This window comes from Alternaria alternata (genome assembly GCF_001642055.1).
Source record: "Alternaria alternata strain SRC1lrK2f unplaced genomic scaffold CC77scaffold_2, whole genome shotgun sequence".
Classification (NCBI taxonomy): domain Eukaryota; kingdom Fungi; phylum Ascomycota; class Dothideomycetes; order Pleosporales; family Pleosporaceae; genus Alternaria; species Alternaria alternata.
Window position 1 is genome coordinate 688,659 of NW_017306191.1, and position 23,028 is coordinate 711,686.

The 23,028-nt window shown below is 51.8% G+C and overlaps 7 protein-coding genes across 7 annotated transcripts; 1 reads left to right on the plus strand and 6 right to left on the minus strand.

The window, feature by feature from the left end:
* Positions 1 to 680: 680 nt before the first annotated feature.
* On the minus strand, positions 681 to 3,277 carry CC77DRAFT_980257 (hypothetical protein; the record flags this gene model as incomplete). The annotated part of the gene is made up of 3 exons (XM_018536053.1): positions 2,952 to 3,277; positions 2,693 to 2,860; positions 681 to 2,647 (listed from the first exon to the last, which is right to left on the minus strand). The coding sequence occupies exons 1-3, from the start codon at positions 3,121 to 3,123 to the stop codon at positions 681 to 683; spliced, it is 2,307 nt and encodes a 768-aa protein (XP_018390610.1). The 5' UTR covers positions 3,124 to 3,277.
* A 140-nt stretch (positions 3,278 to 3,417) lies between these two features.
* CC77DRAFT_1016177 (hypothetical protein) lies at positions 3,418 to 5,096 on the minus strand. The gene has a single exon (XM_018524166.1). It carries the CDS (start codon positions 4,646 to 4,648, stop codon positions 3,896 to 3,898), a length of 753 nt encoding a protein of 250 aa, XP_018390611.1. The 5' UTR covers positions 4,649 to 5,096; the 3' UTR covers positions 3,418 to 3,895.
* A 40-nt stretch (positions 5,097 to 5,136) lies between these two features.
* CC77DRAFT_926242 (hypothetical protein) lies at positions 5,137 to 9,981 on the minus strand (the record flags this gene model as incomplete). The annotated part of the gene is made up of 1 exon (XM_018533908.1): positions 5,137 to 9,981. The coding sequence occupies one exon, from the start codon at positions 9,979 to 9,981 to the stop codon at positions 5,137 to 5,139; it is 4,845 nt and encodes a 1,614-aa protein (XP_018390612.1).
* Positions 9,982 to 10,316: 335 nt separating this feature from the next.
* On the plus strand, positions 10,317 to 10,923 carry CC77DRAFT_926000 (ubiquitin-conjugating enzyme; the record flags this gene model as incomplete). Its single annotated transcript, XM_018533892.1, has 4 exons — positions 10,317 to 10,369; positions 10,427 to 10,519; positions 10,559 to 10,698; positions 10,748 to 10,923. 4 exons carry the CDS (start codon positions 10,317 to 10,319, stop codon positions 10,921 to 10,923), a joined length of 462 nt encoding a protein of 153 aa, XP_018390613.1.
* Positions 10,924 to 17,621: 6,698 nt separating this feature from the next.
* Positions 17,622 to 17,914, minus strand: CC77DRAFT_1056989 (hypothetical protein; the record flags this gene model as incomplete). Its single annotated transcript, XM_018527967.1, has 2 exons — positions 17,622 to 17,732; positions 17,795 to 17,914. 2 exons carry the CDS (start codon positions 17,912 to 17,914, stop codon positions 17,622 to 17,624), a joined length of 231 nt encoding a protein of 76 aa, XP_018390614.1.
* A 729-nt stretch (positions 17,915 to 18,643) lies between these two features.
* Positions 18,644 to 20,511, minus strand: CC77DRAFT_980262 (hypothetical protein; the record flags this gene model as incomplete). The annotated part of the gene is made up of 2 exons (XM_018536054.1): positions 18,644 to 20,243; positions 20,299 to 20,511. The coding sequence occupies 2 exons, from the start codon at positions 20,509 to 20,511 to the stop codon at positions 18,795 to 18,797; spliced, it is 1,662 nt and encodes a 553-aa protein (XP_018390615.1). The 3' UTR covers positions 18,644 to 18,794.
* A 151-nt stretch (positions 20,512 to 20,662) lies between these two features.
* Positions 20,663 to 22,887, minus strand: CC77DRAFT_1016180 (general substrate transporter). The gene is made up of 3 exons (XM_018524167.1): positions 21,789 to 22,887; positions 20,935 to 21,728; positions 20,663 to 20,881 (listed from the first exon to the last, which is right to left on the minus strand). Exons 1-2 carry the CDS (start codon positions 22,692 to 22,694, stop codon positions 21,006 to 21,008), a joined length of 1,629 nt encoding a protein of 542 aa, XP_018390616.1. The 5' UTR covers positions 22,695 to 22,887; the 3' UTR covers positions 20,663 to 20,881; positions 20,935 to 21,005.
* Between the last annotated feature and the right edge of the window lie 141 nt (positions 22,888 to 23,028).

The following is a 23,028-nucleotide window of genomic DNA, read 5'->3' on the forward strand; positions in this document are numbered from 1 at the left end:
GCCTGCGCCTGTCTGGCGCCGCCACTGTAGTATACAAGAGCGTGTATTCATTCCGGATTGTCTACAAAGACGTAACCCATCTCGAGATGGGAATGTAGTGTATATCGCGCCGGCACGTTAACACTGGGGCCCATGTGGCACATGTGTACTTGAATGATCGCGTCATACCGGTCAGCCGATTAAGGAAATTCTGAAATGAAGAGCGGTCCTTGAGTTTTCGGGATGGACAAAAGTTTTCATTGTGGCCAATCAAATTGGATGGCATAGTATTCGTGCGAACGGGGACCGATTAAAATAAGGTCGATATGGTTGCAGCAATATGCTGAGACGAGCCGGTAAGCTCCAACACTACAATCGGCCTCAAGGCAGAATACCCTGAACCGCGCTTTCTTGGGCGATTTTTCAATAAGCTCCTCCTAGCCTTGGAAAATGCTGAACGAAACTTCCTTGTATCGTGATGCAAACTCCCCAAGGGGCAAAGCGAAATGAATGCAACTCCAAGATGCGGACACGTGTGCTCAAGCCAGCAGTTGTGAAACGCTGTGAAACACGGGCGTGAATCATGATACAGTCGTACCAAAAATTACTGACTCGTTGACCCGAAAGAAAGGTCGCTCCTTGTGATACTGCGTGAAGAGACAGTGGACGTGGCAGTGAGTAAGCACGAGCCTGGCTGATGTTCATCCGAGCAGGATCTCCCACTGCCATTCTTTCATGACACTCAGCCAATGAAGGCGATCCTTGACCGTAACAATACCGTCTAGGTTCTCCGTATCATTAGGCAACGCCGATTTCCAGTCCGATGTCTCTTGGCAACAGAAGTCGCCGTTCCCGTCGAAGTCACTAGAAAAGACACCGTCCTCGTGTTCCAAAGCAACGTCCGGCGAGAAACTATGGCTGCGCATATCATTTAGGTGTAACACACGCTCTGATGCGCGGGCGTCTCGTCGGCTCCAGACCTCTTTTGTGACTTCCAAGCATCGTTCTATAATTCCAAGTTTCATTCTTGAGGACATCAGGCGCCAACGCTCTGTGACCCATTCGCGCTCGTCCGGCTCAACTGCCTCGCAGCCAGCGGACATCAGTGGGTAGATATGAACGATGATTGAACGGGAGCGCGGGTGCACGGTGGCCAGATCGCAAAGCACTCTCTTTGCGAGCACACTAGGCGACTCCGATGGAATTTCCGGTACAGCTTGATGGAGGTAAAGTAGTGTGGCATTTCGGTAAGCTAGTGCAGTTTTGATCGTGTCATGTGGGCTTGTCGTCTCGTCTTCGGGATCTTCGATGAAAGAAGGGGGAGTCCATTCTTCGAGCTGAGATTTCAACTGTACTGCTTGTGATATAATAGTAGGCCCATTGCTGTCAGACTTCCGTACTTTTCTGACCAGGTTTGCTACCCGGCCAATAATCGGGAAAAGTGTATGCGCACAGCCCATCAAAGGGTCAAGCGTAGTTTCTGTCTCGCCAGTAGCATATATACTTTCCTGTATAGTGTCTACATCGTATGCATCGTCGTCATCAGCGGACGTTAAGCGGGCAAGGACGTCCATGTAAATCCAGGTGTTGCACAGGAACTTCAACCGCGTCCATTCCTCGCCATGTTTTGGCTTGTGGCGATGTTGCACGAGGGCTTGGTTGATCAAAATCTTGGCCCCCTTGATGTGGTTTATGCCTGTGCTGATATGTTGATCCCATGATTCGGCAAAAGCCAGTACTAGTGTGGTAGAGATAGCTGCATCAACACGCATATTTTGGAGGCCAGCAGCTAGTGCATGTACAGCATTTCGCATATGATCGATGCCTTGAATACGCAAGGTGGGCATATCTTTCGACTGGTGAAAGGAGGTCATGGATGCGATCGCATGGTAGAGTGCTGGGCAGTCTCGTGTGAGAGGCCAGATAAGAGTTCGCCATGGGTTTTCCGTGGGTCCATCTTTCACTGAGAGTACACCACAAGTATCTCTGTCGTAACGTCGTGTAATTGATTCCGCTGATGTGAGAGATAATTGTGCCTGGGCAGGTATCTTGAAATCGGGAGAATTCGAAGAAGATCCTGAAGAGCTCGATGGTGAGGGAGATGGTAATCGTGTGACAAAATTTGCAAGGTATCCGTTACTGTCGCGCACTAGTTCTTCAATCCCGTCTTCCTCCATTGAAGCTGGGGGTGTTAGGCCTGTGGGCTGGTAAAAGGCCTCATGTTGAGACACGAAAGAGGAATACTCCTCTGGTGGTTCGTTAAGATCAGTTCCTGGTTCGAGAAGGTCTAGAAGTCCAGGTGATTGGCCAGGAGATGCACTTGACTCGGTGTTGGCCTTTGTTTGCACAGTGGTCGTGCTCTCGGCCCCCAAGACGCTTTGTGACCCGAATGATCCCGGCGCATATGAACCTGCAGGCGATATGGACATAGGAGGGACGATAAAGGGTGAGGCTGCTGAGACGGCGAAGTGGTTCTCAGTGGGTACAAATGAGGGCTGTGAGAAGGATGTCTGTATAGGTGGGCCATGCATGAAGGGGTACGGATGTTGACGTGGCGGATAGTACGCGTTGTGCGGTGTGCCAGTGAAGGCATATTGATGGTCTTGGAAGTTGGAGTGGCCTTGAAATTGCGAGGGCATAGACGTCGTCGGTACTTGGGGACCTGAGCCTGGACTTGTCAGATGTGTTTTCAAATCGTGGCCGACGAACTGACCTTGGCGCGACTTGAGAGGTGCTTTGTTTGAGCTGCTTGGCTCCTCAAACGGTCTCCATTTGAAGTCTTTCTTGTAGCCACCGCAGGTCACTGCGCGCCTGGCACACTGCTCGCATGTTGGTTTCTTCTCGTCACACTTCAGGCGCTTTGCTTTGCAAGTAACGCATCCTGTACAGACACGTTAGTACAATGCTTAGCGGAAGTGCCTCAAGTCATGGGTATCGTGTAGACGGCAAGAGTCGACAGAGCGCGAGCATACCATTACGGCTCTTGGACTGCTTCCTCTTAGTAACGCCAGCAGTATCGGAAGCCTTCTTGGGTGCTGGACACGAAGCAGACGCCGTCTTTCTAGTGGGTTTAATGTCGATCGGAGCGGATTCCGGGGGATTTAGCACGAACGAGGGTGACGGAACAGCGATAGCCTCAGCCATCTGCCGCGACTGGTGCGAGCGTTGGTTCCCTGGGCGAGCTCGCTGGCAACTGGTGATCTCATATGCAAGAAGAAGGTGGCCTGCTAAGCAAAAACGAGTAGAATCATCGGGGGTTTTGCAGATAAGCAAGAGAGAGACACTATCTAAAGTGGAGAAGAAGCTGGGGAGATGCGCGGCTACTCGCTAGCGCCGTACTTATCGGGTTCGCGAATCACCTGGGCACGCGTGGGGTACGGCCGCAGCATCATCCTTCATCCTGCGCAGTCGGGTAATCCTCCACAAGAACCCTTGTGACCGGTAGTGTGCAGCGGTAGTTACTCGAGTCCAGGAACCTGTGCGACGGCAGACTTCTGGAATTAGTCGTTGCTTTGGGTTCACCGGGTTGTGATGCAGGCGTCATCGGCGCCATCCTGTGTTCGGAACCCGTGCAGCTACGCCTGTCACCCGGCGGTGAACCGCTCCACCAACGGCTCAGCCTTGTCTCGGGAGCGACGCGAAGCCGTCGAAGATCCCGCGGAGCACGATGTCAGGAATGCGCTCGTCGCGGCTCGCATACAAGTTCACGTTTCTAATACTGGATTGAGTCTGCCCGAAGCTGATCCCTTTAGCTTGTGCTAGGTACTGAAGATGCAAGACACTACACTAGTAAACTTTCTCCGTATCTCTGCCCTATGCCTCGCCAGTCGTAAGCATGCCGTGTTACTCTGACGCGATATGTAGTGCCCCAATGCCTTCACACCCTCCTCAGTCTACTCGACCACACTGTCAGACTCTACTGAGCTGGTGGTGACGGTTCCGCCTCCTCTTTGCCTTCGATCTTGTACGTGACATCATCGATCGTGACCTCCTTCTTGCCGTCCTGTATAGCTTTGATCAATCCAGGAGTCGTGGCAGCAACAGCAATGCCGGTGGCCGTGCCTCCAGCGACGCCACTGACGAGTGTAGCACCAGCACCTCCTGCTGCCGCACTTTGCAGAACCGCAAAAGTGCTTCCAGCTGCGACACTACCAATCCCCGATTGCGCTGCTGCAGCGGCTGATCCAGCTGCAACTCCCGTAGCTGTGAAGCCCACCATATTCAAAACAGCGTACGCGGCTCCGATACCGATGGGAGCGGCCACAACACACGCGACGATGCCAGCAGTCTCTCCTGGATGCTTTTCGACCCATTGCTTAGTCCTTGCTGCCACGAGGCTGGTATGTTTCCCAGCCTCTTGACCAAACGCATCCATATGCTTCCATGACTCCTCCAGAGCAGGACCGATCTTTTTACCTGCGTCTTGACCGAAGGCATCGAGATGCTTAAACGTCTGGTGTGCGGCGCCGCCGACCTGCTTTCCAGCCTCTTGACCGAACGCATCCATGTGCTTCCAAGCTTCTCCAATAGCAGGTCCAATCTTTCTACCCGCGTCTTGTCCGAAAGCGTCGAGATGTTTGAATGTCTCGTGTGCGGCGCCGCCGACGCGTTTGCCGGCCTCTTGTCCAAAGCCGTCCAGAGCCTTCCAAGCGTTGTGGAAGAAAGACATGATCGACTGTTCGATTCACACTTGGAGAGTATCCGTGTAGTAAGTGACAAGAATGCAAAGACAATGTTCGAGCAGCTGCAAAACGAGTGTGTGAAGCGAGTTGTTTGTTATGAGCATCAGGGTTCTAACAGAAGCAGCACAGACTCCGAAACTCGAAAGACATAGAAATCTCCTTTGTAACGCGGGGGAAAGTGAAGGTGAAAGTGGAGGGAAGCGCTGGGATCGGGACAGCGCTTGCATACATTTACGCGATTGGATGAGACAGCGCAACAATATGCAAGCTGTATCAATGTGCATGGATTCTTCTGTTAACTACAGCTTGTAGAAGAAAGACAGGATTACATTACCAAAGGCTGTTCCAGGTGTCAAACAAATGCCAGATATCATACAAGCGCTGGAACGATGAGAGAATTGAAAACATTAGGTATCGTAAAAAAGAAACAACCAAGGAAAGAATAGGGTATCTCCCAGTGTACAAGTACACGGCTTCAGTAGTAGCTCAACCCCGAAGCCCTAACCTTCTTTTTCCCCTTCTTTTTTGTCTTCGTGGGCGTAGGGCTGACGACGTTACTGCGTCCACCTAACCTCTCCTTCCTTTTCTCTTCGCCGGTGCCTGCCATTTTGCTGACACCGCCCGTCATGAAGTCTCCATATGCACTCTCAGCATACAGGGCAGGAGTCGTGGTTCCACTAGGCAACCATTCACTGCCCTCTTCCCATGCGATACCTGCAGCATTCGCGGCGCGCACTCCTTCAATGTAAGCCTCCATTCTGCTGCGCTCATCGTCATCCTCAAGGCCACAACCGCACCCGCAACCAACTACGCATTCGCCGTCGTCCATACCGATCTCATCGTCCATGCAGTCCATATGCGCGACGTGTCCACATGAAGGGCAGAGGTGGAAGAGACCTGAAACTCGGATCCAGCAGATGCTGCAGCTGTACACAGGTTCTGATTTAGTATATTTTGCAGATGCAGTGGTGAGGTTCGTGCGCGAGCGGCCATCACGGCCATCCCGCCATGATGAACCGGCGGAGACGTTTGATGTGCCTCGCGATAGGCTCGGCCTGCTCGCTCGACTGGAAGGTGGCTGCAATCTACTTTGACCAGGTGATGTGCCAAGACCGGCAACACTCTCATCTAACTCCCTTGTCGAAGTTGGAACAGGTATCGAAAGACGAAGATATTGCTCGGCAGGAATAAATGCATCAGGATTCGGTACAAACTCTTCCGGTAGGCCGTTGGCAAATGTTCCAGGTTGAAATTCCATTGCTTCTGGGTTGAAAGAGAAGTGGCGTGGTGATGGACCAGGTGAGCGCTTCATTTGCGTCGTGGTGGGAGTTGGAGGCACCAGCGTAGATGAGGCTTGCGACAAGTGCTTCATCGCTTTCTCGTCACCGTCTTCATCTGCGGACTGCTTGAGGGCGAGAGACACCGAGCCATGTTTTTGGACGGCACGAGGAGTTTCAGTTGGGAAGTACGATACGAGGCCGTTGAATTTCAATACTTCGGCGCGTACACTGACCAGGCCCCAACGGCTGAGCATCTCAGCATACTGTTCGCGCCATGCCCGATGCAGCCAGTCTTTGCTTGTGTCTAATAGCGGACGACTGAAGCATGCTTCATCGTCGAACTGGTCTTGATTCTTGAGCGTGACTTTGATAGATCCTTTGGTACTTGTGCCGTCTCGAGGCGGGCCAGGCACGGTATTCTCTCGTGTACCCGTTGTGATGTAAGCCCCATCGTCATCGACTCTCTCATATTCAGAGTCGGAATCGTCGATGTAGTTGACGTTGACTTGTTCAGATTGTCCGAAACTGGCTCGCTTGCCGTGTTTTGAACGTGAGCTTGACATGTTGCTCTGGTCGTGGGAGTCACTACCATAGAACGTGGTTGTTCCCCAGGTGACAGCACTGGTGGGTGCTGACGTGGAAAGATCATCCATTCGTGATCTCACTGGCGGTGAAGAGGAGATTGCGTTTGCAAAGGGACGCGACAATGCAGCAACGGCACTTGCGAAATTTGCTGTTGAACTTTTCTTGTGGGCTGTATGGCTCTGCTCGGGCGACGTTCCGTATGGTGTGTGATTAGTCGTGTGCGCAGTTCTCGTCGTGGACGCCCTGGACAAGACAGGTGGTGTGTTACCGGTAGAGTATGGTGTGACGGGATCAGAGTTGACATGATCGCTGCCCCATGGACCATTGGAACTTCCATGACTTCCATATGTGTCGAGATTCTTTGCCAATCTTTGCCATGCAAACTCGTTGGCTGGTGTCGCAAAGCGTGAATGTGACGGTGTAGACGGCACAGAAATCGTAGGCTTGAACAAACTCCACGCAGCGTCCACAGAGGAGAAATAGTCTAGGGAGAAGGCCGGTGCCTCCATGGACATAGGAAGCTGAGACTGCCGCAATTTAGCCATTGCTGAGGTCACACCTTCACGAGCAGCAGGTTCCGCGAAGATACATGACAGCATAGCAAGCATCTGTGTATCTGCTAGACGTTCGAAATGGTCAAAGAGCGAAGGTATCAGCCATGTAACAACAATGTGGTGGCCCCATTTAACACGTGCCCTAAGCCTAGGGTTTTTCACTGTGTCTGCCTCGTCGAACTGAAGATCTAGTCCACTGTCCTTGCGTTTGATCCTCACAAGAGCTCTCCGGGCAAGCACAAGGACTTGATCTCTCCGGTACTTCTGAGGTAAGATCTCCAATGGCACTTCGTTACTCAAAATCAGTTTGCAAAGGATCCAAATATCAGCTAAGTCATCGTAACCGTACTTTCGAGCGACCTCAGAGTTGTGCTCGCATATGAGTGGTCCAGGTCCAAATATTCGGTATTCCTCTGCCAACTCACGCTTACTGGGAACTAGATCCTCTGTAGCCGAAAAGAGTATGGACACTGTGGATCTAGCCTTGACTGCCTGCTTTCCTACGCCGGTCGAAGATGGTAACGAGTTCCGCGACTGAAATCGGGATGCAGACTTCTGCCAAGCCAGTGGCGGTTGAAAATTTCCTATGTGCGCATTCCCTGCATGATCGGTACCGGATGACGATGACGGGGTGGAAGATGTTTCCCACGACCCGACCGATGAGGATGGCGATGATCCGCCGTCGGAAGCCTCGGGACGTCGAGAAGTGAAACGGCCGAACGAGTCAAAGATGTCATTCTTCAGTACACCTTGTCGAAGACTCCTGGTGATTTGGAACCTGAATGTTTCTGAGCCAGGCATTGACTTTGTGGTCGGTATCTTTGCGACTACAAGGGATCCATCTACCGAGAATCGCGCCGTACACTGTATTGGCAGAGGGATATTAGCATTAGTATGAGATGATTGCATCACATCATCAGTGAACTCGCCCTCGTGATCCTCATCCTCGCTGGAGCTCTCTCCGGGTAGTGGTCCAAGGTCTCCCAATGGGTCATCATCTTCGGCCAGGTCCAGGCTATCGTCTAGTGCTCGTTCACCCAACGCATACGAGAGTACTGCCTCAAGCGCCTCTCGCTGTTGATCTGCGCAGGTTTCAGCAATGCGATGCATGTTGTTGATCAGTTCCTCTTGGTTGTCCTTGCTGATCGCCGCTGTCGTTCTCTCGGATTCGATGTCCAGTGGGGTTGGTGCCCTACCAACAATGGTACCTGATTGTTGCTTTTCGATGGCCTTGGGGTATGAGACCGGGAATTTGATGGTGAACCGAAGGAATACAAGCTTAGGCTCATTTGTGGCGGTATCCCAATCACCCCAGGGTCCGTTGAAAGAAACTTTGATGCGGCGTCCCGGAACATCGATTTCTTCAAAAGCAAGCTTCTTGTATTTGTTGCCTACATAAGAAATCTCGGCACCAAGGTCGTTCTGCTCTTGGAATGGCTGCTTCTCAGTGCGATCATAATGATTGGGCCGAGCTTGATCGTCGACATTGTTGTGGCGATCACCTCCAAATTTGACGCCGTTGATCCATTTCATGTGGTTAACGACGCGCGGATCATTGCGCCGAATCGGCCGAGCAGTCATGGTTTCTCGGGGAACTGTCTCAGGATGTATCTGAGGAAGCGTTTGGCCATGGAAGCGCGGGGTGTAAGTCTCTTCGTTGAGCGAGTAGTTCTGTAAAAGAGTTGACAGGTTGCCTTTGCGCTGAGCACGAGGGGGGCCAAATTCATCCTGAGTGGTCGCAGTAGTGGTAGGTATAGGCCCATCCCGATAGGAAACGTACGTAGCACCTTTCCGTGTCGTACTGGGCTTGTCCACGAGTGGATCACCTTTGCGGTGGCCGACCCACTTCTCTAGATCCTCAGAAGGTAGCTTGTGAAGTACGAGACGTCTGTCAGTACCCCAAGAAACTAGCTGAAAATCGCGGTTATCGAATCCGTCATCGGTGGAGCCACGTGTACGCCAGAGGAATTCGCGAACTTGGGCATCAGGTTCGTGCTGCTGGAAGACATTTGCGTGACTGTTGGTGAAAGTCGAGGGGTCGCTATCATTAATGTGCTTGTATAACCAGAGACAGGAATTGCCGCGTTGGGGCATGGCGAGGATACCGTGCGGAAACGGCGTGTGTCGCGCTCGCCATACAGGGTAATGAGTGCGGATGACGCGGCGAGGGACAGTGATGTTGTCTTTTAAGCCTACATTGTTCCAAAACTTGATAGTTGCGTCGAGGGAACAGGTCATAATTTTATTTGCGTCATTGCGATTCCAGTCGATGCCGTAGATCTTCGTGGTGTGAGCGGTGATGGTAGAAAGAGGGTTCGCTCCGTGACGAGTATCCCAGATATGAAGGTATTTGTCGTGAGCACTTGCAATGATCTTGTCGTTCTGGCGGTTCCATTTGACTTGGGTAGCTCCTGCTGTGTAGTCGGCAAGCTTCAATGGCGCTTGCCTGCTGCGAAGATCATGTACGAAGACGAAGCTGTCTACGCCACACGTTGCCAGGAGGTCAGGATGGTGTGCGGAGAAGTTGATATCTGTTATAGCCCTATCATGTGCGCGTAAGGTGTATTCGATGGGTGCTTTGTTGTTGTTGTAAGGCATGGAGAGATTGTATACAAGCGCAAGCTGATTTCGCGTCGACGCGATCCACTCGGCGCGTGCTGCAAAAGGGGACCATTGTACATCTGCGACGTCCCATGAAGACTGGTTCGGGATAAACAGGGGCAGAGACCAGATGTTGTCCAGATCGATGATGCGGAGGCCACTTTTGCTGGCGAGCACCACGTCGCGACCTGCTGGGCTTATGCTTGCGGCGCCAATATCGTCGTCAACCTTGATCTCAACATTATCATCAAACGTTGGCGACTTAAATGCCGACGATGGCCCACCCACTGTGGCCGCCATCTTGGCTTTGGCAAACGCGGCCGAGTTGGGTGAGAGAGATGGTGGTGAGAGTGTTGATGGTGGTGATAGGCCTGGCCCCTTGGCGCGCCTTCCCGCCGAGGGACATGCCACTTACCAGACTAAGCCCCGTTTGGCAACGTCGGTAGGATGCCCGACCGATTACGCAAGATCAAACCTCGTCATGAGAAGATAGAGCCTCGCACCTTCCTACCCAGAGAAAGAACACCGCATCTTCCAGCCCAGCCCCGACGACGATCGCAGATTTCCACACGTGGACAGCATCCTCCGTAACCACCCCTTTGCTACCATCGACGAGTCCTGCCCCACCTTCAGTTATGGCGCTGCCCAAGCGAATCATCAAGGAGACCGAGCGCCTGGTCAACGAGCCGTGAGCATGTCTTCTAGACGAACGTGTGTGGCGTTGCTAATCCAGACGGCGGTACAGTGTGCAAGGCATCAGCGCGACACCCCACGATGACAACCTCCGGTACTTCGATGTCACCATCGACGGCCCCAGCCAGTCTCCTTATGAAGGCATGTTCTCACACATGGAAGTCCTCAGACCTTTGCTGACAAGCCTGATAGGCGGCGTTTTCAAGCTTGAACTCTTCCTCCCAGACGACTACCCCATGACCCCACCCAAGGTCCGCTTTCTCACCAAGATCTACCACCCAAACATCGACCGTCTGGGGCGCATCTGCCTGGACGTCTTGAAGAGTATGTCCACCCTTATCTTGCACTTTAGCGACCCAGCTGATTAGTTTAGGCAACTGGTCGCCCGCGCTCCAGATCCGTACCATCCTACTGTCTATCCAGGCTCTCTTGGGCGCGCCCAACCCGGACGACCCCCTCGCGAACGACGTTGCGCAGGCATGGAAGGAGAACCAGGCACAAGCTATTCAGACAGCTCAGGAGTGGACACAGCAGTATGCGAAGCCATGAGCGTCGAGATCAACGAGATCGCTTGTAGAGGAGACATTATGCGGCTAGCAGAAGCAGAACCGTCGTACTCTCTTCGAAAGAAGGAAGTTTGAGATACCAGAGAAACAAATCTGCTGTGGCTGTTTTCTAGCGACCAGTGCTCGATCTGGTCTCATTTCTGTTGGTGATGGACTGGCCCTTCTGATGTTGCCCATTCTTTTTGTACAGTACTGGCCATTGATTGTCTTGCAAGCCTGGCGTTGGATGGACGATTTGGAGAGCTTGGCCACTATATATCCCACATTGGCAGGACGGAGCTTCTGGGGGCTCCCTTTGCTGGACCCTGGGCAACATGAAGAACATGGAAATGAATAACGAGCCCAATACTTCATACCCATCCTGCTTGTTCTCTCGACTTAGTGCACATGGTATTTTTGGATGCGTATCCATCGAAGAGAATAACATGTATCGCATCTACTGCGGGGCAATGGGTTGCGTGATGCTGCGTATGTTGTTGGTTTGTATTCGTTCGTAGCTTCCTTCCTGAGCCGTCGTTGGAAGCTTTTCGGTGTTGGAGGCGGGAAGGCTCGCCGACGCTACCTGCCCCCCTTCGTCGCAACGCTGCTCGCCTCCCGACCGACCCCTCTGCTACCACACCCGAAAGACACCCCAAATCCCCTGCTTTATGCTGCTGTCTGCAGTGCGAGCATCTCGATAGGTGTATGCTCATCTCGACCTCTCAGCTTGTGTCGTGCTGTCATGACCGCTCCGCAAGCCGACGATGCTCAATCGGCTGACAGGCGTCGATGGCCATCATAACTTTATCTTCACTCTTACACCATGGTCGTTTTCGAAAGAGACGATGACCTCCAGTGTCACAGCACCATCTGCAGCCTCTTTGATGGCTCTGAGGTGGGAGGTTTAGTCGCGGGAGACCGCACAAATCCATCCCCACATTAACGCCACCGCCCTCCCTTCACGAAAGTACAACGACCCTGATACCCACAAAGCCCCTCCCACAGAGCCCCTCAATAGAGCTTCCTCATCCGACAGGCACTGCTCGATCGTGCGCGATGTAGCATATACGGCTCCCACCATTGTAGCGCTTCGTGAAGCTTCCCGAAGGCACACAGGCGCGCCTCCTGTGCATAAGAGATTTTACCCTGGACGAAGGGCGTCATAAGCACAAAAGCGACAGGATTGGTGACCGCATCTGTTATGCTGATGTGTTCAGGCGTCTGCAGCACTCTCCATAGTGTTCGTAGCTTCAGCACCGATAGCTTAGGCGGAGGTCCGCAATGGTCGACAGCAGCCTTAGATTGGTACAGCTGTGCATTCCCATACTTCTTTGGCCCTCACACCGATGCACGCTCCTGACCGAAGATCGCTGCAGATCTACGCGGCAGCCATACAGCTGGTTTTGACAAGGACAGAGCTTGCGCGCCCGTGCAGGCGCTTGGGAAGCCACGAAGACAATAGATTTCGCAAAGGCACATCGGACAACGCGCATAGAATCTCCAGTAAGTTCAGGAGATAAGACACCGCATCGTGACCGCCGACAGGGCACTTGCCAGCAACATTGCTACTGAGAGGCGGCGCTGAAAGCCCCTCTCCTACTTCGGTCTTCGCACGGATAGCAAAAGCTTTGTTCAAACTGACGCTTGCGAGCACCTTTCGATCTCACAAGACAATGTCGACGTTCCACTATTTGCCAGAATCCCAACCAATCCCTTCGATCCTACTGCATCACGATGCCTAAGCACCATGTCATACAAGGCGAACGAGGACGGAGGATAGCTTCAGCATCCGCTTTACTGGCGTTCGCGTAGGAGAAGAAGCAGGCTAGCGACTGATAACTCTGCACTATGCAGCAAGCGCAAGGCTGGTGCATGAGGGAAAGTCACAAGGAATGAGTCACATCCAGCCTTGGGAGCCCGCGAGGATTGAAATGCGCCCTCTTGGACACGGATTCTTGACCAGCCGTTGCCGCAGCGTAGGTTGTTATAATGCCTACGACCTTGGCATCCACGTTGACGACAGTGACTATCAGGAGTCTGGGTATCTCTGCGATATGACTCGACGATGATATCATGCTTAAGCGAAGTATCATCAGCGACGCACATACTATATGCAATCGACGTTGACAGCGGATGCAAACGTTGAACAGTGCATCACGCATGCCGCTTCTTGCTTGCAGCATGCTCGCAAGATTGCCATTCTAGGAGGTGGACCGCTGGAGGACGTGTCTCAGCGCTATGGTTGAGTCCTTTCTGCATTTCGACAGCGACAAGCACTCCGGTCGCTCGGCACAACGTGGGCATGTAGAAGTCTTACAGCTTCGCCTTGGTGCAAGTATCGGAAAAGAGGTGTCACCACTTAGCTCTTGTCTCCTCTTAGGGGACAATGCGACAGTGACGATACCACGGTTGATGCTATTGCATGGGAAGCAACGACAACTTATCTGCGTCGATGTCTTCTACATGGTGTTTGGCTTATCTTTCGATGGAAATATCAAACCCGCGGTTGATATCACTCGCTGTCTCGCTGTCGTCGTTGGATCACTATTGACTGAAGAATCAATTCCAGGGTCCTTGCAAACTTCAGCGACTCAATCCGACGTTCGGCATTTCGCTCGAAGCAAGCAGGGCTCGCACGCTCAATGTCCCGGATTAGCTAAACCGGTTCGAGATGGGAATCAATCTGACTGTCTTGTGTTCTATGGTTACAGGATTCAATGACGCCGGGACACCGTTGCGACATCATCCATCACTACAGCCACTACTACAGCCACCACCATTCCAACTCTGAAATGACAAGAGGTGGACACATGTTCTACTCCACCTTGTTAAGGTTTGGTTGATTGTACCGGCCGTCGCTGGTGATGGTTTGGTCTTGACTAACGATTGAGTATCCTCATGCGCCAGCGAGTACGACTAAGAATCAGAGCACTCGTATGCGCATTGCTTCCAATTGGGGATCCCATCTTAGCAGCGCCAGTGACTATGAGCCAGCCAGTAACGGTAACGTTTTGTTATTCTAAGCATATATCGCGGTGCGTATCACTGTCGTTATCACTGGTAGACACCCGGTTGCGGAGATGGCTCCAAAAGATGTGTCGACGATGATAGTCAGTGGCTTATACCCCTCCTTGACGCTACTGGTCTTCTGTTATGTTTCAAAAACGCTACACTGCTACGAAGCAGACGAGGCTTGGAGTGCGTTCTGTGTGTTGGGATGCAGTTACAGCAATCGGTGTAACATCAGATACCGTAGACGACTCGAGATCTTATGTCTGGTCAAAACATCCAGTACTTGAGCGAGTCGTTCCGCCATTTGCCCATGGTCTTGGGAGGTAGCGACAAGGCAGTGATACCTCGTACACTTCGTCAGTATCCTAAGGGCTGAATTCGCGCCTCTCTTTCCTCGGCCAAAGGTATCCATATTATACCAGATCTTCCGTGTCGAGCACTCTCGGCGTCTTCCTTATCACCCCAGCCATATGGTATGCGCACTTAACAGCAGCCTGTACCTTCGGTGGCTGGCTTCTATCTCCTGGTCGCGCCTTGCGTGGGTGTTACCGGTCTCTGCTGTATCCTCGAGAAAGTCTAGTATCTTTCGACTCGAACAGGAGTTTTTGTATCGCCGTCGACGCCGGGGGAGATGGAGTTCGAGGGTCGTGGACATCGTGTCGCTTCGTGGCTTCTCAACTCGATTGTGTTGTGTAGGCGCATAGCTAAAGTACGCATTGTGCGGAAGGGGCGCCTGACTCTCGTTGAGTCCTCGAGGAAGGGGCAGCGGCCACGCTGTGCACGTTCAATGCCTTCCCCTGAGTACTATCAGTATTCACAGTTCTGCATCTCTGTCAGATTCGTCTGCTCCATGTCGCACTGGTTGGGGGCAGGCCATTGGGGAGGCACTCCAAGACAGAAAGGTAACAGTCTTTCCGGTCTTACCTAAGGTGGGTGTGAATGCCTCTGGTCTTGTTCAGCCCCAGTTCTTCTTATTCTGGAATCACTGCCGCAATGGTGGTGTTCTTGTTTACCTCTCAGAAGACTTGGAAATCCCCGCGGAGTTTGTTGTGGCGAGTGTGGCCTTGAGGCAGCCCTGAGTCGAGTGCTCCCCACACCGAGGACTATGACCATCTCGCTGCGGTTGTTGGTGATACTTTCTCGGCCTTCGTGATGGAGGCCGGCTTGTCATCATCGCTGTGCTTGAATGTAGCGCATAGGAGGCCGCTGAAAACCACGACAGAGGTTTACGGTCGCGAGGATCTCGTTCGATGGGCTTTGCCGTAAGCAAGGCGCTTTGACAGACTTCCTGGAGGATTCTCAATCTCGCGAAGTCAGCAAAGTTCTGCGCGAGAGGTACCTGCCTCCTAGCTGGCTGTTGCTTACGAGTTGGTGTGGAAAGTCCGCTGTTGCGCTGGATGTCTACAAGAGGCGCAGGCTAGATGGTCGATACTTCGACTGCATAACCTATCGAGTAGCTTCCTCCTCCCTACTCTCTTGGAGTTGGTTGACATGCTCGAGGCAGTTGCCACATTGCTGGGTGTTCCGCAGGGTATCGTCGAAGCTGTCGTCACTCCGGAGGTCCGCAATGGAGTCATATTGGACGCGTATGATATCTCTTCTAATTACGAGAGCTGGATGCTGCAGCTCTCAAGAGTATTAGTATGTTGTTCGACTGCGCAATGTTGGTGTTGTAGTGGTGTTGTCGCTGTCGAGGGGGGGCAATATCGAGTCAAACTTGCGCCAAGGCTCACCACCGAGCCAGATGAGATGCAACACCATATCAAGCTGTGTTGAGAGTGCTTCGAGCATGTTCCTCATGGCATTGACGACCTTGTCAGCCCAACACTGGTGTAGAGTGATCTATCAGTGGAGATGGGACAGGGTTGAGTTTATGGCCGCGGAGGAGGACTCGTTCCGAGAGCAATCACCCCAACGAAGCTGAGCATCGGATCAGGCGCCACAATGCAAAATCGGTGCTCCTCGTCGCCTGGACCCCTTGAAACCTTGTCGTCGCCTACCTTAGCGAAATGCCCACGCTGCCGCCTCTCCCCTCAGACTCCGAAATTCGGTTGGACCAACCCCTCCTCTTAGCTTGCGGTATATATACGCCGAAGTTGGTCTCTATTCCATCAACGGCGGGCGTCACCTCGCTCAACAAAATATGGCCCAGTGGGATTCCACTTGGATTCACAGGTAAGTGATGTCTTTCTTTACAACGTGAATTCGACAAGAGGTTCAAGGTAAATGAGGGGTGTGCCTACGTCTGCCCCGGAGGATGTAGGGTACCACAGTATAGTATCTGTGGTACCTGAACCTTTTTGCTCTTCCTTTTGCTACTTTGATGTATATGAGTCGACAAAGAGGGTTCAGCAAGGGAGCCGAGTTCGATTCATGGGGGTGTGGCTCCCAGCTGGCGTTCGAATGTTTGTCGTTGGTTTGTCCCCTTTTTGCTTTTCTCAAGCTCTGCCACCACGCCTTCTTACCACAACTCCGCAGTCTGTTCGAATTTCTAGATGGTACCAGACTCTGCATCTCCTTCGATCTTACGCCCAGCAAGCTGGCCAGGCGCTTGTAGAAGAGCTTGCGATGTTGTGGGTAGCTATGCAGCTTAGCCCTCAGTAGCACACATCTTGAGTAGCACGGCTGCTACTTCCACTATCTCGCAGTAGTTTACACAGGTTCTCCGTTGCTGCAAGGACTAAAGAATAGGTAAATGCGATGTACTGCGCGTAAAGATTTTATCGCACATTGTGATCACCACAAGCAAAACTTGTGGTGTCATCCACGAAATGCTGAAGGGGCTCTCCTCTGGAGTGTGATTATCATGCGTATCACAATGCTTCTACAAGATGATATGAAAAATGACAGAGTACTTACGACTGTTGATATAGGTGTTAGTGCTATATATCAAAACAGCCATTTGATACGGCTGCGAGACTTCATCAGATGCACCCTGGCAAGTGGCCTTGTTATGAGGCAAGGTAATGTACCTGTGGTTAGAGGCGCGAAGAATGTTGCATCTACACATGTGCAGGATGAAGACTTAGTCATTAGCAAGTGCAAACATTCAGGTTTCGAGAACTGGTCTTTAAGACGAAGACGATTCGAATCACCTTGCATGGGATGTAGAGGGTAGTGACTGACTTGGTAGTTTTATATCACCATAGGCGGTTGCACACATCTTTTACCACGGACTTACCGAGCATCAAACATCCGAGACATACCATTACACCGAAACCAATGCGCATATTGCATCGCAGCAAGATTACGATATCAAATATTTAGTGTTACCAACAACCGAGCTCGAGCCCTTAACCACAGCTCATGACTTCGCACCACTCCAGCGCTTCCAGCGCATGCGCGAAAAACATACATCCTCCGCTCTCCTTCCCCACGCGACATCAGCTCCGACCTTGCTCGGCCAATGATCGCCCCGACAGTCGGTCCGATTCATACACCCATCATGCAAGCTCCATGCGCCGGACGCGCAAACATCCCAAAACATTGCTATTAGCCATGAGTGGGGAAGGTGGTGACGATCCAGGTGGGAACTGTGCCTGGTGCAGAGACCATGTACGCCTGTCGTCCTGTCTCGGCTCAACAAGGAGTTGAGGTTTTCGGGAAAGTGTTCTCGCGGTTCAGTCTAATAGCGTGGTGGCGTTCTCGCCATCACATGTCGTATGATGATCAACGGGGTAGGAGAGCGCTTCAAGCGCGACGACTCTTGCGACAGTACATTTGAGTGAAATCGGTCTCGAGGATTGCGTGTTCTGGTGAGGAGGGTGTGGGTGGCGAAAGATGTGCACATGTTTCTGGCATCTGTACATCGATGATGTTAGTCTCTACTCTTCGTCGTTCTCTACAAGTTGCGAGAAACGTACCGAGCAAGCTGAATCTGAGCGCGGCCTTGGCTGCATGCGTGCTTGTGCTTCGAGAGCGCGCATCTCATAGGTATATGTTATGCGAAGCAGGTCGTGGATAGTGAGGTGTGTAGTCGACATGTTGGGGTTTGATGCTGGGTATCTTCTGATGATGGGACGATACTGAGTATTTGTCTTCTTCCAAGACTCTGCGCGTCGGAAATGTTGATAGCAAAAGTGAGGCAGGACAAGCAAGATTTGTTTATATAATCGGTTTGTCTTGTTACGCCTCTTTTGGTACTTGCTCACAAACACGTATGCTGTGATTGGTCCGAGGATCTTGCTTAGTTGAACAAAGTCTAGATGTGGTCGCAGGAAATGAGCTTCTTCAAGGATGGCAAAGTATGGAAGTCGCAACGTGTTAATGGACGAAAATGATTGAAACAATGGAAGTGATGAAAGCGACAGATTGGGGAGCTTTATATCATGAACCACCCCCTCACACCAACACCTCATGCACATGCTGTGCACATGGACTGGTGGCGCTAATCTTCAAACTGGACTAGTTTCAGCGGACAGCGAACGAGATCCGACATCATGCAGCGGTCGGGGGTCTGTGCACGCTACCTCTCGTTGGTTATCACTGGTGGCTGAGAGATGCGCATGTATGTCCGAGACCAAAGTCGCGATTTGAACTGTTGCGAAAGGCCGATTTTGGTCGTTATGTTGTTGCCTAGAGCCATAAGACGAAGACGATACGGGAGGAGTTGCGGACTTGATGGTTTCGCCCGGAACCGCAATGCTTAAGGCCGAGAGACCCGTGAACATGTCCGAGATCAGCGAATAAGCCCTAGAAAGCCAAGGCAGCAACTTTAAACTCGATTTAAAGGTCGAGGTGAAAGGGACAGTGGACATTCGCGTACATCAAACCTTTGAACTCTACTTGTGTTGATGATGGATTCACTACCACTCTGGATGCAGCCTGCTCCCATTGCTTTCACTTTCCCTCCATCTGCCTCTGTCACTTCAGACGCTTCCCCAACGCGATCAAACGTCCCTGACCATCAACAACAAACACCTGGCCATTGCCAAAAACCGGCCTGCCAAACTTCACAGCACCCTCTACCTTTGGTAACGGCAACTCAACCAGTGTCCCATTGACTGGTACCGCTTTGAACGCCCTCAGCCCGGCCTGCACATCAGTTGCCCATACGATACCTGTACCAGACTGGCCGTTACTGCTGGTGATTGTCGGAAGGCCTGCGCCGCCCCAGTGTCCATTTGTTTCAGAGGACTTACCAGCGAAGCTGAAGAGCGACGATGCGTTCTGAGTAAACGCGTAGGCCGACAAGGCGGTGTTACCAGGGTTAACATAAATGTATCCGCCTTCGAGAGGGTAGGATCCGATCGCACCGAAGACCTCGCCTTCCAAAGCGATAGCCTGCAGAATACCGTCCGTGCCATCTTTCCCTTGTAAATAACCGCCTAAGTTGTCAACTTCCGTAACGTACATTTTCGGATTCGTCGACGTTGCAACACCAATCCTCTTTCCGTCCATTGTTTTGAAGATACTAGTATCGAGGATAGCGAGGCCCCCACTTCCAATGTCCTGTCCAGAGTCGGTCTGCCAGTCCGACGGACGGAAGAAATCAACGAGTTCAATGCCAGCACCACTCGCCTCATCGAGCGTAATCCTCGCGACCGTTTCCGAAAGAACAGCCAAAGGCTTACGACCCTCCTTAGGAGTAACATCAAGCGTCGTAGCCGTTGACCCGCCGCCATTATCAATCGTGAAGAAGATGTCTTTACCATCCGACGAAAGACCCATTCCAGCTTGCCAAATGCCGCCCGCTCCACCACCATGCCACGCCGTCCAGTCATCGCTATACAGACTCGTGTTTCCGGCTTGCGTCGTCCATGTATACGTACTCTGTGTTGCTAAGTTAACAGCGACAACGCTCCCGGTGTAGTTGAACGCGTCGCATAGCCCGCCAAATCCCGCGTATAATACATCGCCCAGTAATAGCAATGCTGGCCTCTGCAATACCAAACCGCCCAAGAAGGTCTTGCGCATATCGTTGTCGGACGGTTGGCCATCGATGATCATAGGGTACTTGTACAAATCCTGTAGCGTATCGAGATAAACGCCGTAGAGATAATACACTGAGTTCAAAGGAGGATACGCCCCACCTGGTTCTCTGTAGTCTTCAATGTAGCTCTTGACATAGAAGAATGCGATTTCGTTGCCATCTTCGCGGTAGATTACTGGTGTACCCATTATACCTAGTGTCTTGCTAACGTGCGTTGTACAGAAGGCTTGATCCATTGGCCATGGTGGAGCAACTTGGCGTTCATTCAGTAGCTGGCCGGTTTCTGCATCGAAGGTTCTGATGCGGTTTTCGGTTGAGGCCGTGAAGACAATTTGACGACCCGTAGAAGAGAGGGTATGTACAAGGGGACGCGCCCAGTGCTCCGTGTATGTTAGTGAGGATGACGAATGAGACACAGAAAGCAGTCGAAGCTACCTTTTCGTCTGCATTGAAGGATGCATTCCAGATTTGTGTAAATTGTGAGAGGTCTGAGGGATCGATGTTGTGTTCACCGCCGAGGTAAGAGGATTGATAGATATCGGAGTCTTGGGGGGAGTCTGATGGTGCGCCTGTTCTTTGTGCTGTCGCACAGATCGCAGCATGCGTTGCAAAGACGCACAGCGCAAGAATATGCTTCAATGAACGCATTATGGAGGTTAGCATAAAACGTGGTTTGTTGCACACACCCTACGGATGCCACTTAGTTTATGAACAGAAGGCATGCAGACCTCGGGATCTGTTAAGCTCATGGCAAACTAATTGCATGCAAAGTTATGACGATGGTGTCTAGGGTCTTGATCGCTTTCAATATAATGGTCGTGGCTCGTGGTCGGTACTTGGGTCATGTAGATGCCGGGTATTCTCCGCGACCAGGATGGCTATATCATGTATATTGGTTTGTGGGGCAACGGTCGAACGTCAACCGGGTATATTCTAGTTTTCAACATACCAAGGTTCCATGAATCTCTTTTGTGATGATGTTGTTATTCATTCTAGTGCTAATTGGATAGGATAGTTGCTTGTGAAGAGGTCAGCGCAGGGCTCAGCAAGTAATCGACTGACGAGGCTTACCTTTTTCGCTACTTTTACAATACCGCGGAGCCGAGACTTGTCCGCGATATAGAAGGGACGGTTCTCTCTTCTTACTCCTCTCGTTGCCGGCTCGGCTCTCGAGACTGTTCTACACTAGGAACTTGGTCCCCCACCCTCTGCAACAGCGGTACGCGTTCTGCATCTACATTACCCTCTCCCTCAGGATCATCGTACAGCATCTTCTTCCACTCGCCCTTGCGCACCTTTCCGACCCTCCAGGTTCCGGTCTCACCAGCCTCTTTGAAGAAGTCCATGTTCTCGTCGAAAGTCCTTCCACCAGTCTCCGGAAGATAGAAGTATGTCCACAGACCGGCGAAGGCATTGGTCGCAGCGAAGACGAGGAAAATGAAGTAGTCAAGGTTGTTGAACAGGACGGGCGTAAGGAATGTGATGGCAAAGTTTGCGAGACCCCAGATGATGACGGAGATAGCAGTACCTTGAGCACGTGCGGTGGTCGGGAAAACTTCTGTGGGGAAAAGCCAGACGGTTGAGAGCCAACCAATTCCGAATGCGCCGGTGGCTACAAATAAGATGACAGTGCCGATGATTCCAGGGATGATAACGGGAATATCAATGGAGTCAGACTTGGCTGCTAGACCACCAAAGACAGCAAGAAGTGCGAACGAAGAGGATAAGACGATAGAACCTTGGATCATAAGTTGGCGCCGGCCAAGAGCATCGATTAGAAGCCAAGCGAGCGTCATGAGGAAGAAGTAGGATGTGTAGTTTCCAAGAGTAAGATACTCGGAGTTGCGGACGGAGAAGCCAAGGAGCTGTTCTCAATGGTTAGCATTGCTTCAATACGCGATACCCTCGTAACCGTGTTCACTTACCTCAAAAATCTGCGGCCCATATACACTGACTGCGCCATATCCTGTGAGAGCTTGGTTGACTTGGCACATGACTGTGACCATAGTAGGATGGAATTGCTCGTGCCCGGGTGTGAGCATATCCAAATATCCAACCTTCACATCCTTCTCCTTCTCATGCTGTTCGAGCAGCTCATCAAGCTTCTCCTTTCCTTCATCTCCATAGATATCGTTTAGCGCGTTCTTCGCATCTTCTTGGCGGTCATGGAAGATGAACCAGCGCGGAGATTCTGGAAGGCGTTCAACAACAGCCATGAGCAGAACAGGGTAGACCTGCATGACGATGATGGGAATGCGCCAAGCCCATTGATTCTGCTTGCCGAGAAGAATAGTGACGAGCAAGTTGATACCGAAAGCCATGACGAGACCAAAGATGTTGGACTGGAATTCCTGGGCCAGCGCTTTGCCACGAGAGTCGTCTGAGCTCAACTCGGAAGAGTAAGTTGGAATGACTGCGTCGATACCTCCAACACCCAATCCCATAACTACTCGTCCGGCTAGCATGACACCCAATGCGATCTCCGTGCTCTTGCCTAACATGCCCATTCCAGCCACGAACATGATCAAGTTACCTAAACTCGCCGTCGCCAGACTAGCGAAGATACTCCTTTTCCTTCCCAGCTTATCAGCGAGCATGGAGAAGAGTACAGCGCCAACCGCACAACCGAGGTAATAGACAGCCACGATAACACCCACAACTGGTGACTCTTCCTCGAGACCCATGGTGGCGAGGTAGTCATTGTTCGTATTGATGAGGGACATCATACCCTGATCGTAGCCATAGAGGGCGATAGCCGTGGCCGAAAAGATGACGACATTTGTTTGTTTGTCGGTGACGGCCTGTTTCGCATGTTCGACGATGAACGACATCGTGACTGGTGCCTGGCGGCGAATACGAGGCTGCGAAAGTTCAATTGGCAAAAAGAAAAGCTCGCAGAGGTCGTGTAGAGTGAAGGAGAAGCTGACGAGGGGGAAAGTCTAGATCTTCAGCATTTCGCAAGCCAGAACAGCGGTAGGCGTTTGACGCTACTTTGCATGCTTCTTGGTCAGCTGGAAGCACGTACGGGAAGATCCAAGGGTTGTTTTTCGACCTATGACGAGTGTATGCAGGGACGCGATATCGATCTTAGACTAGGTTCTGGGTACGCCCCACCTGTTTTCCAAGGGCCCCTTGTCAGAAATGGCTCCCATCGGCTTTGCTCTA

Bases quoted from the DNA above. Each gene is read 5' to 3' on its own strand.
- CC77DRAFT_1016177 (XM_018524166.1), bottom strand. From the start codon at position 4,648: ATGTCTTTCTTCCACAACGCTTGGAAGGCTCTGGACGGCTTTGGACAA.
- CC77DRAFT_1016180 (XM_018524167.1), bottom strand. From the start codon at position 22,694: ATGTCGTTCATCGTCGAACATGCGAAACAGGCCGTCACCGACAAACAA. The intron at 21,729-21,788 runs GTAAGTGAACAC...CATTGAGAACAG, and splicing joins ATGGGCCGCAGATTTTTGAG to CTCCTTGGCTTCTCCGTCCG.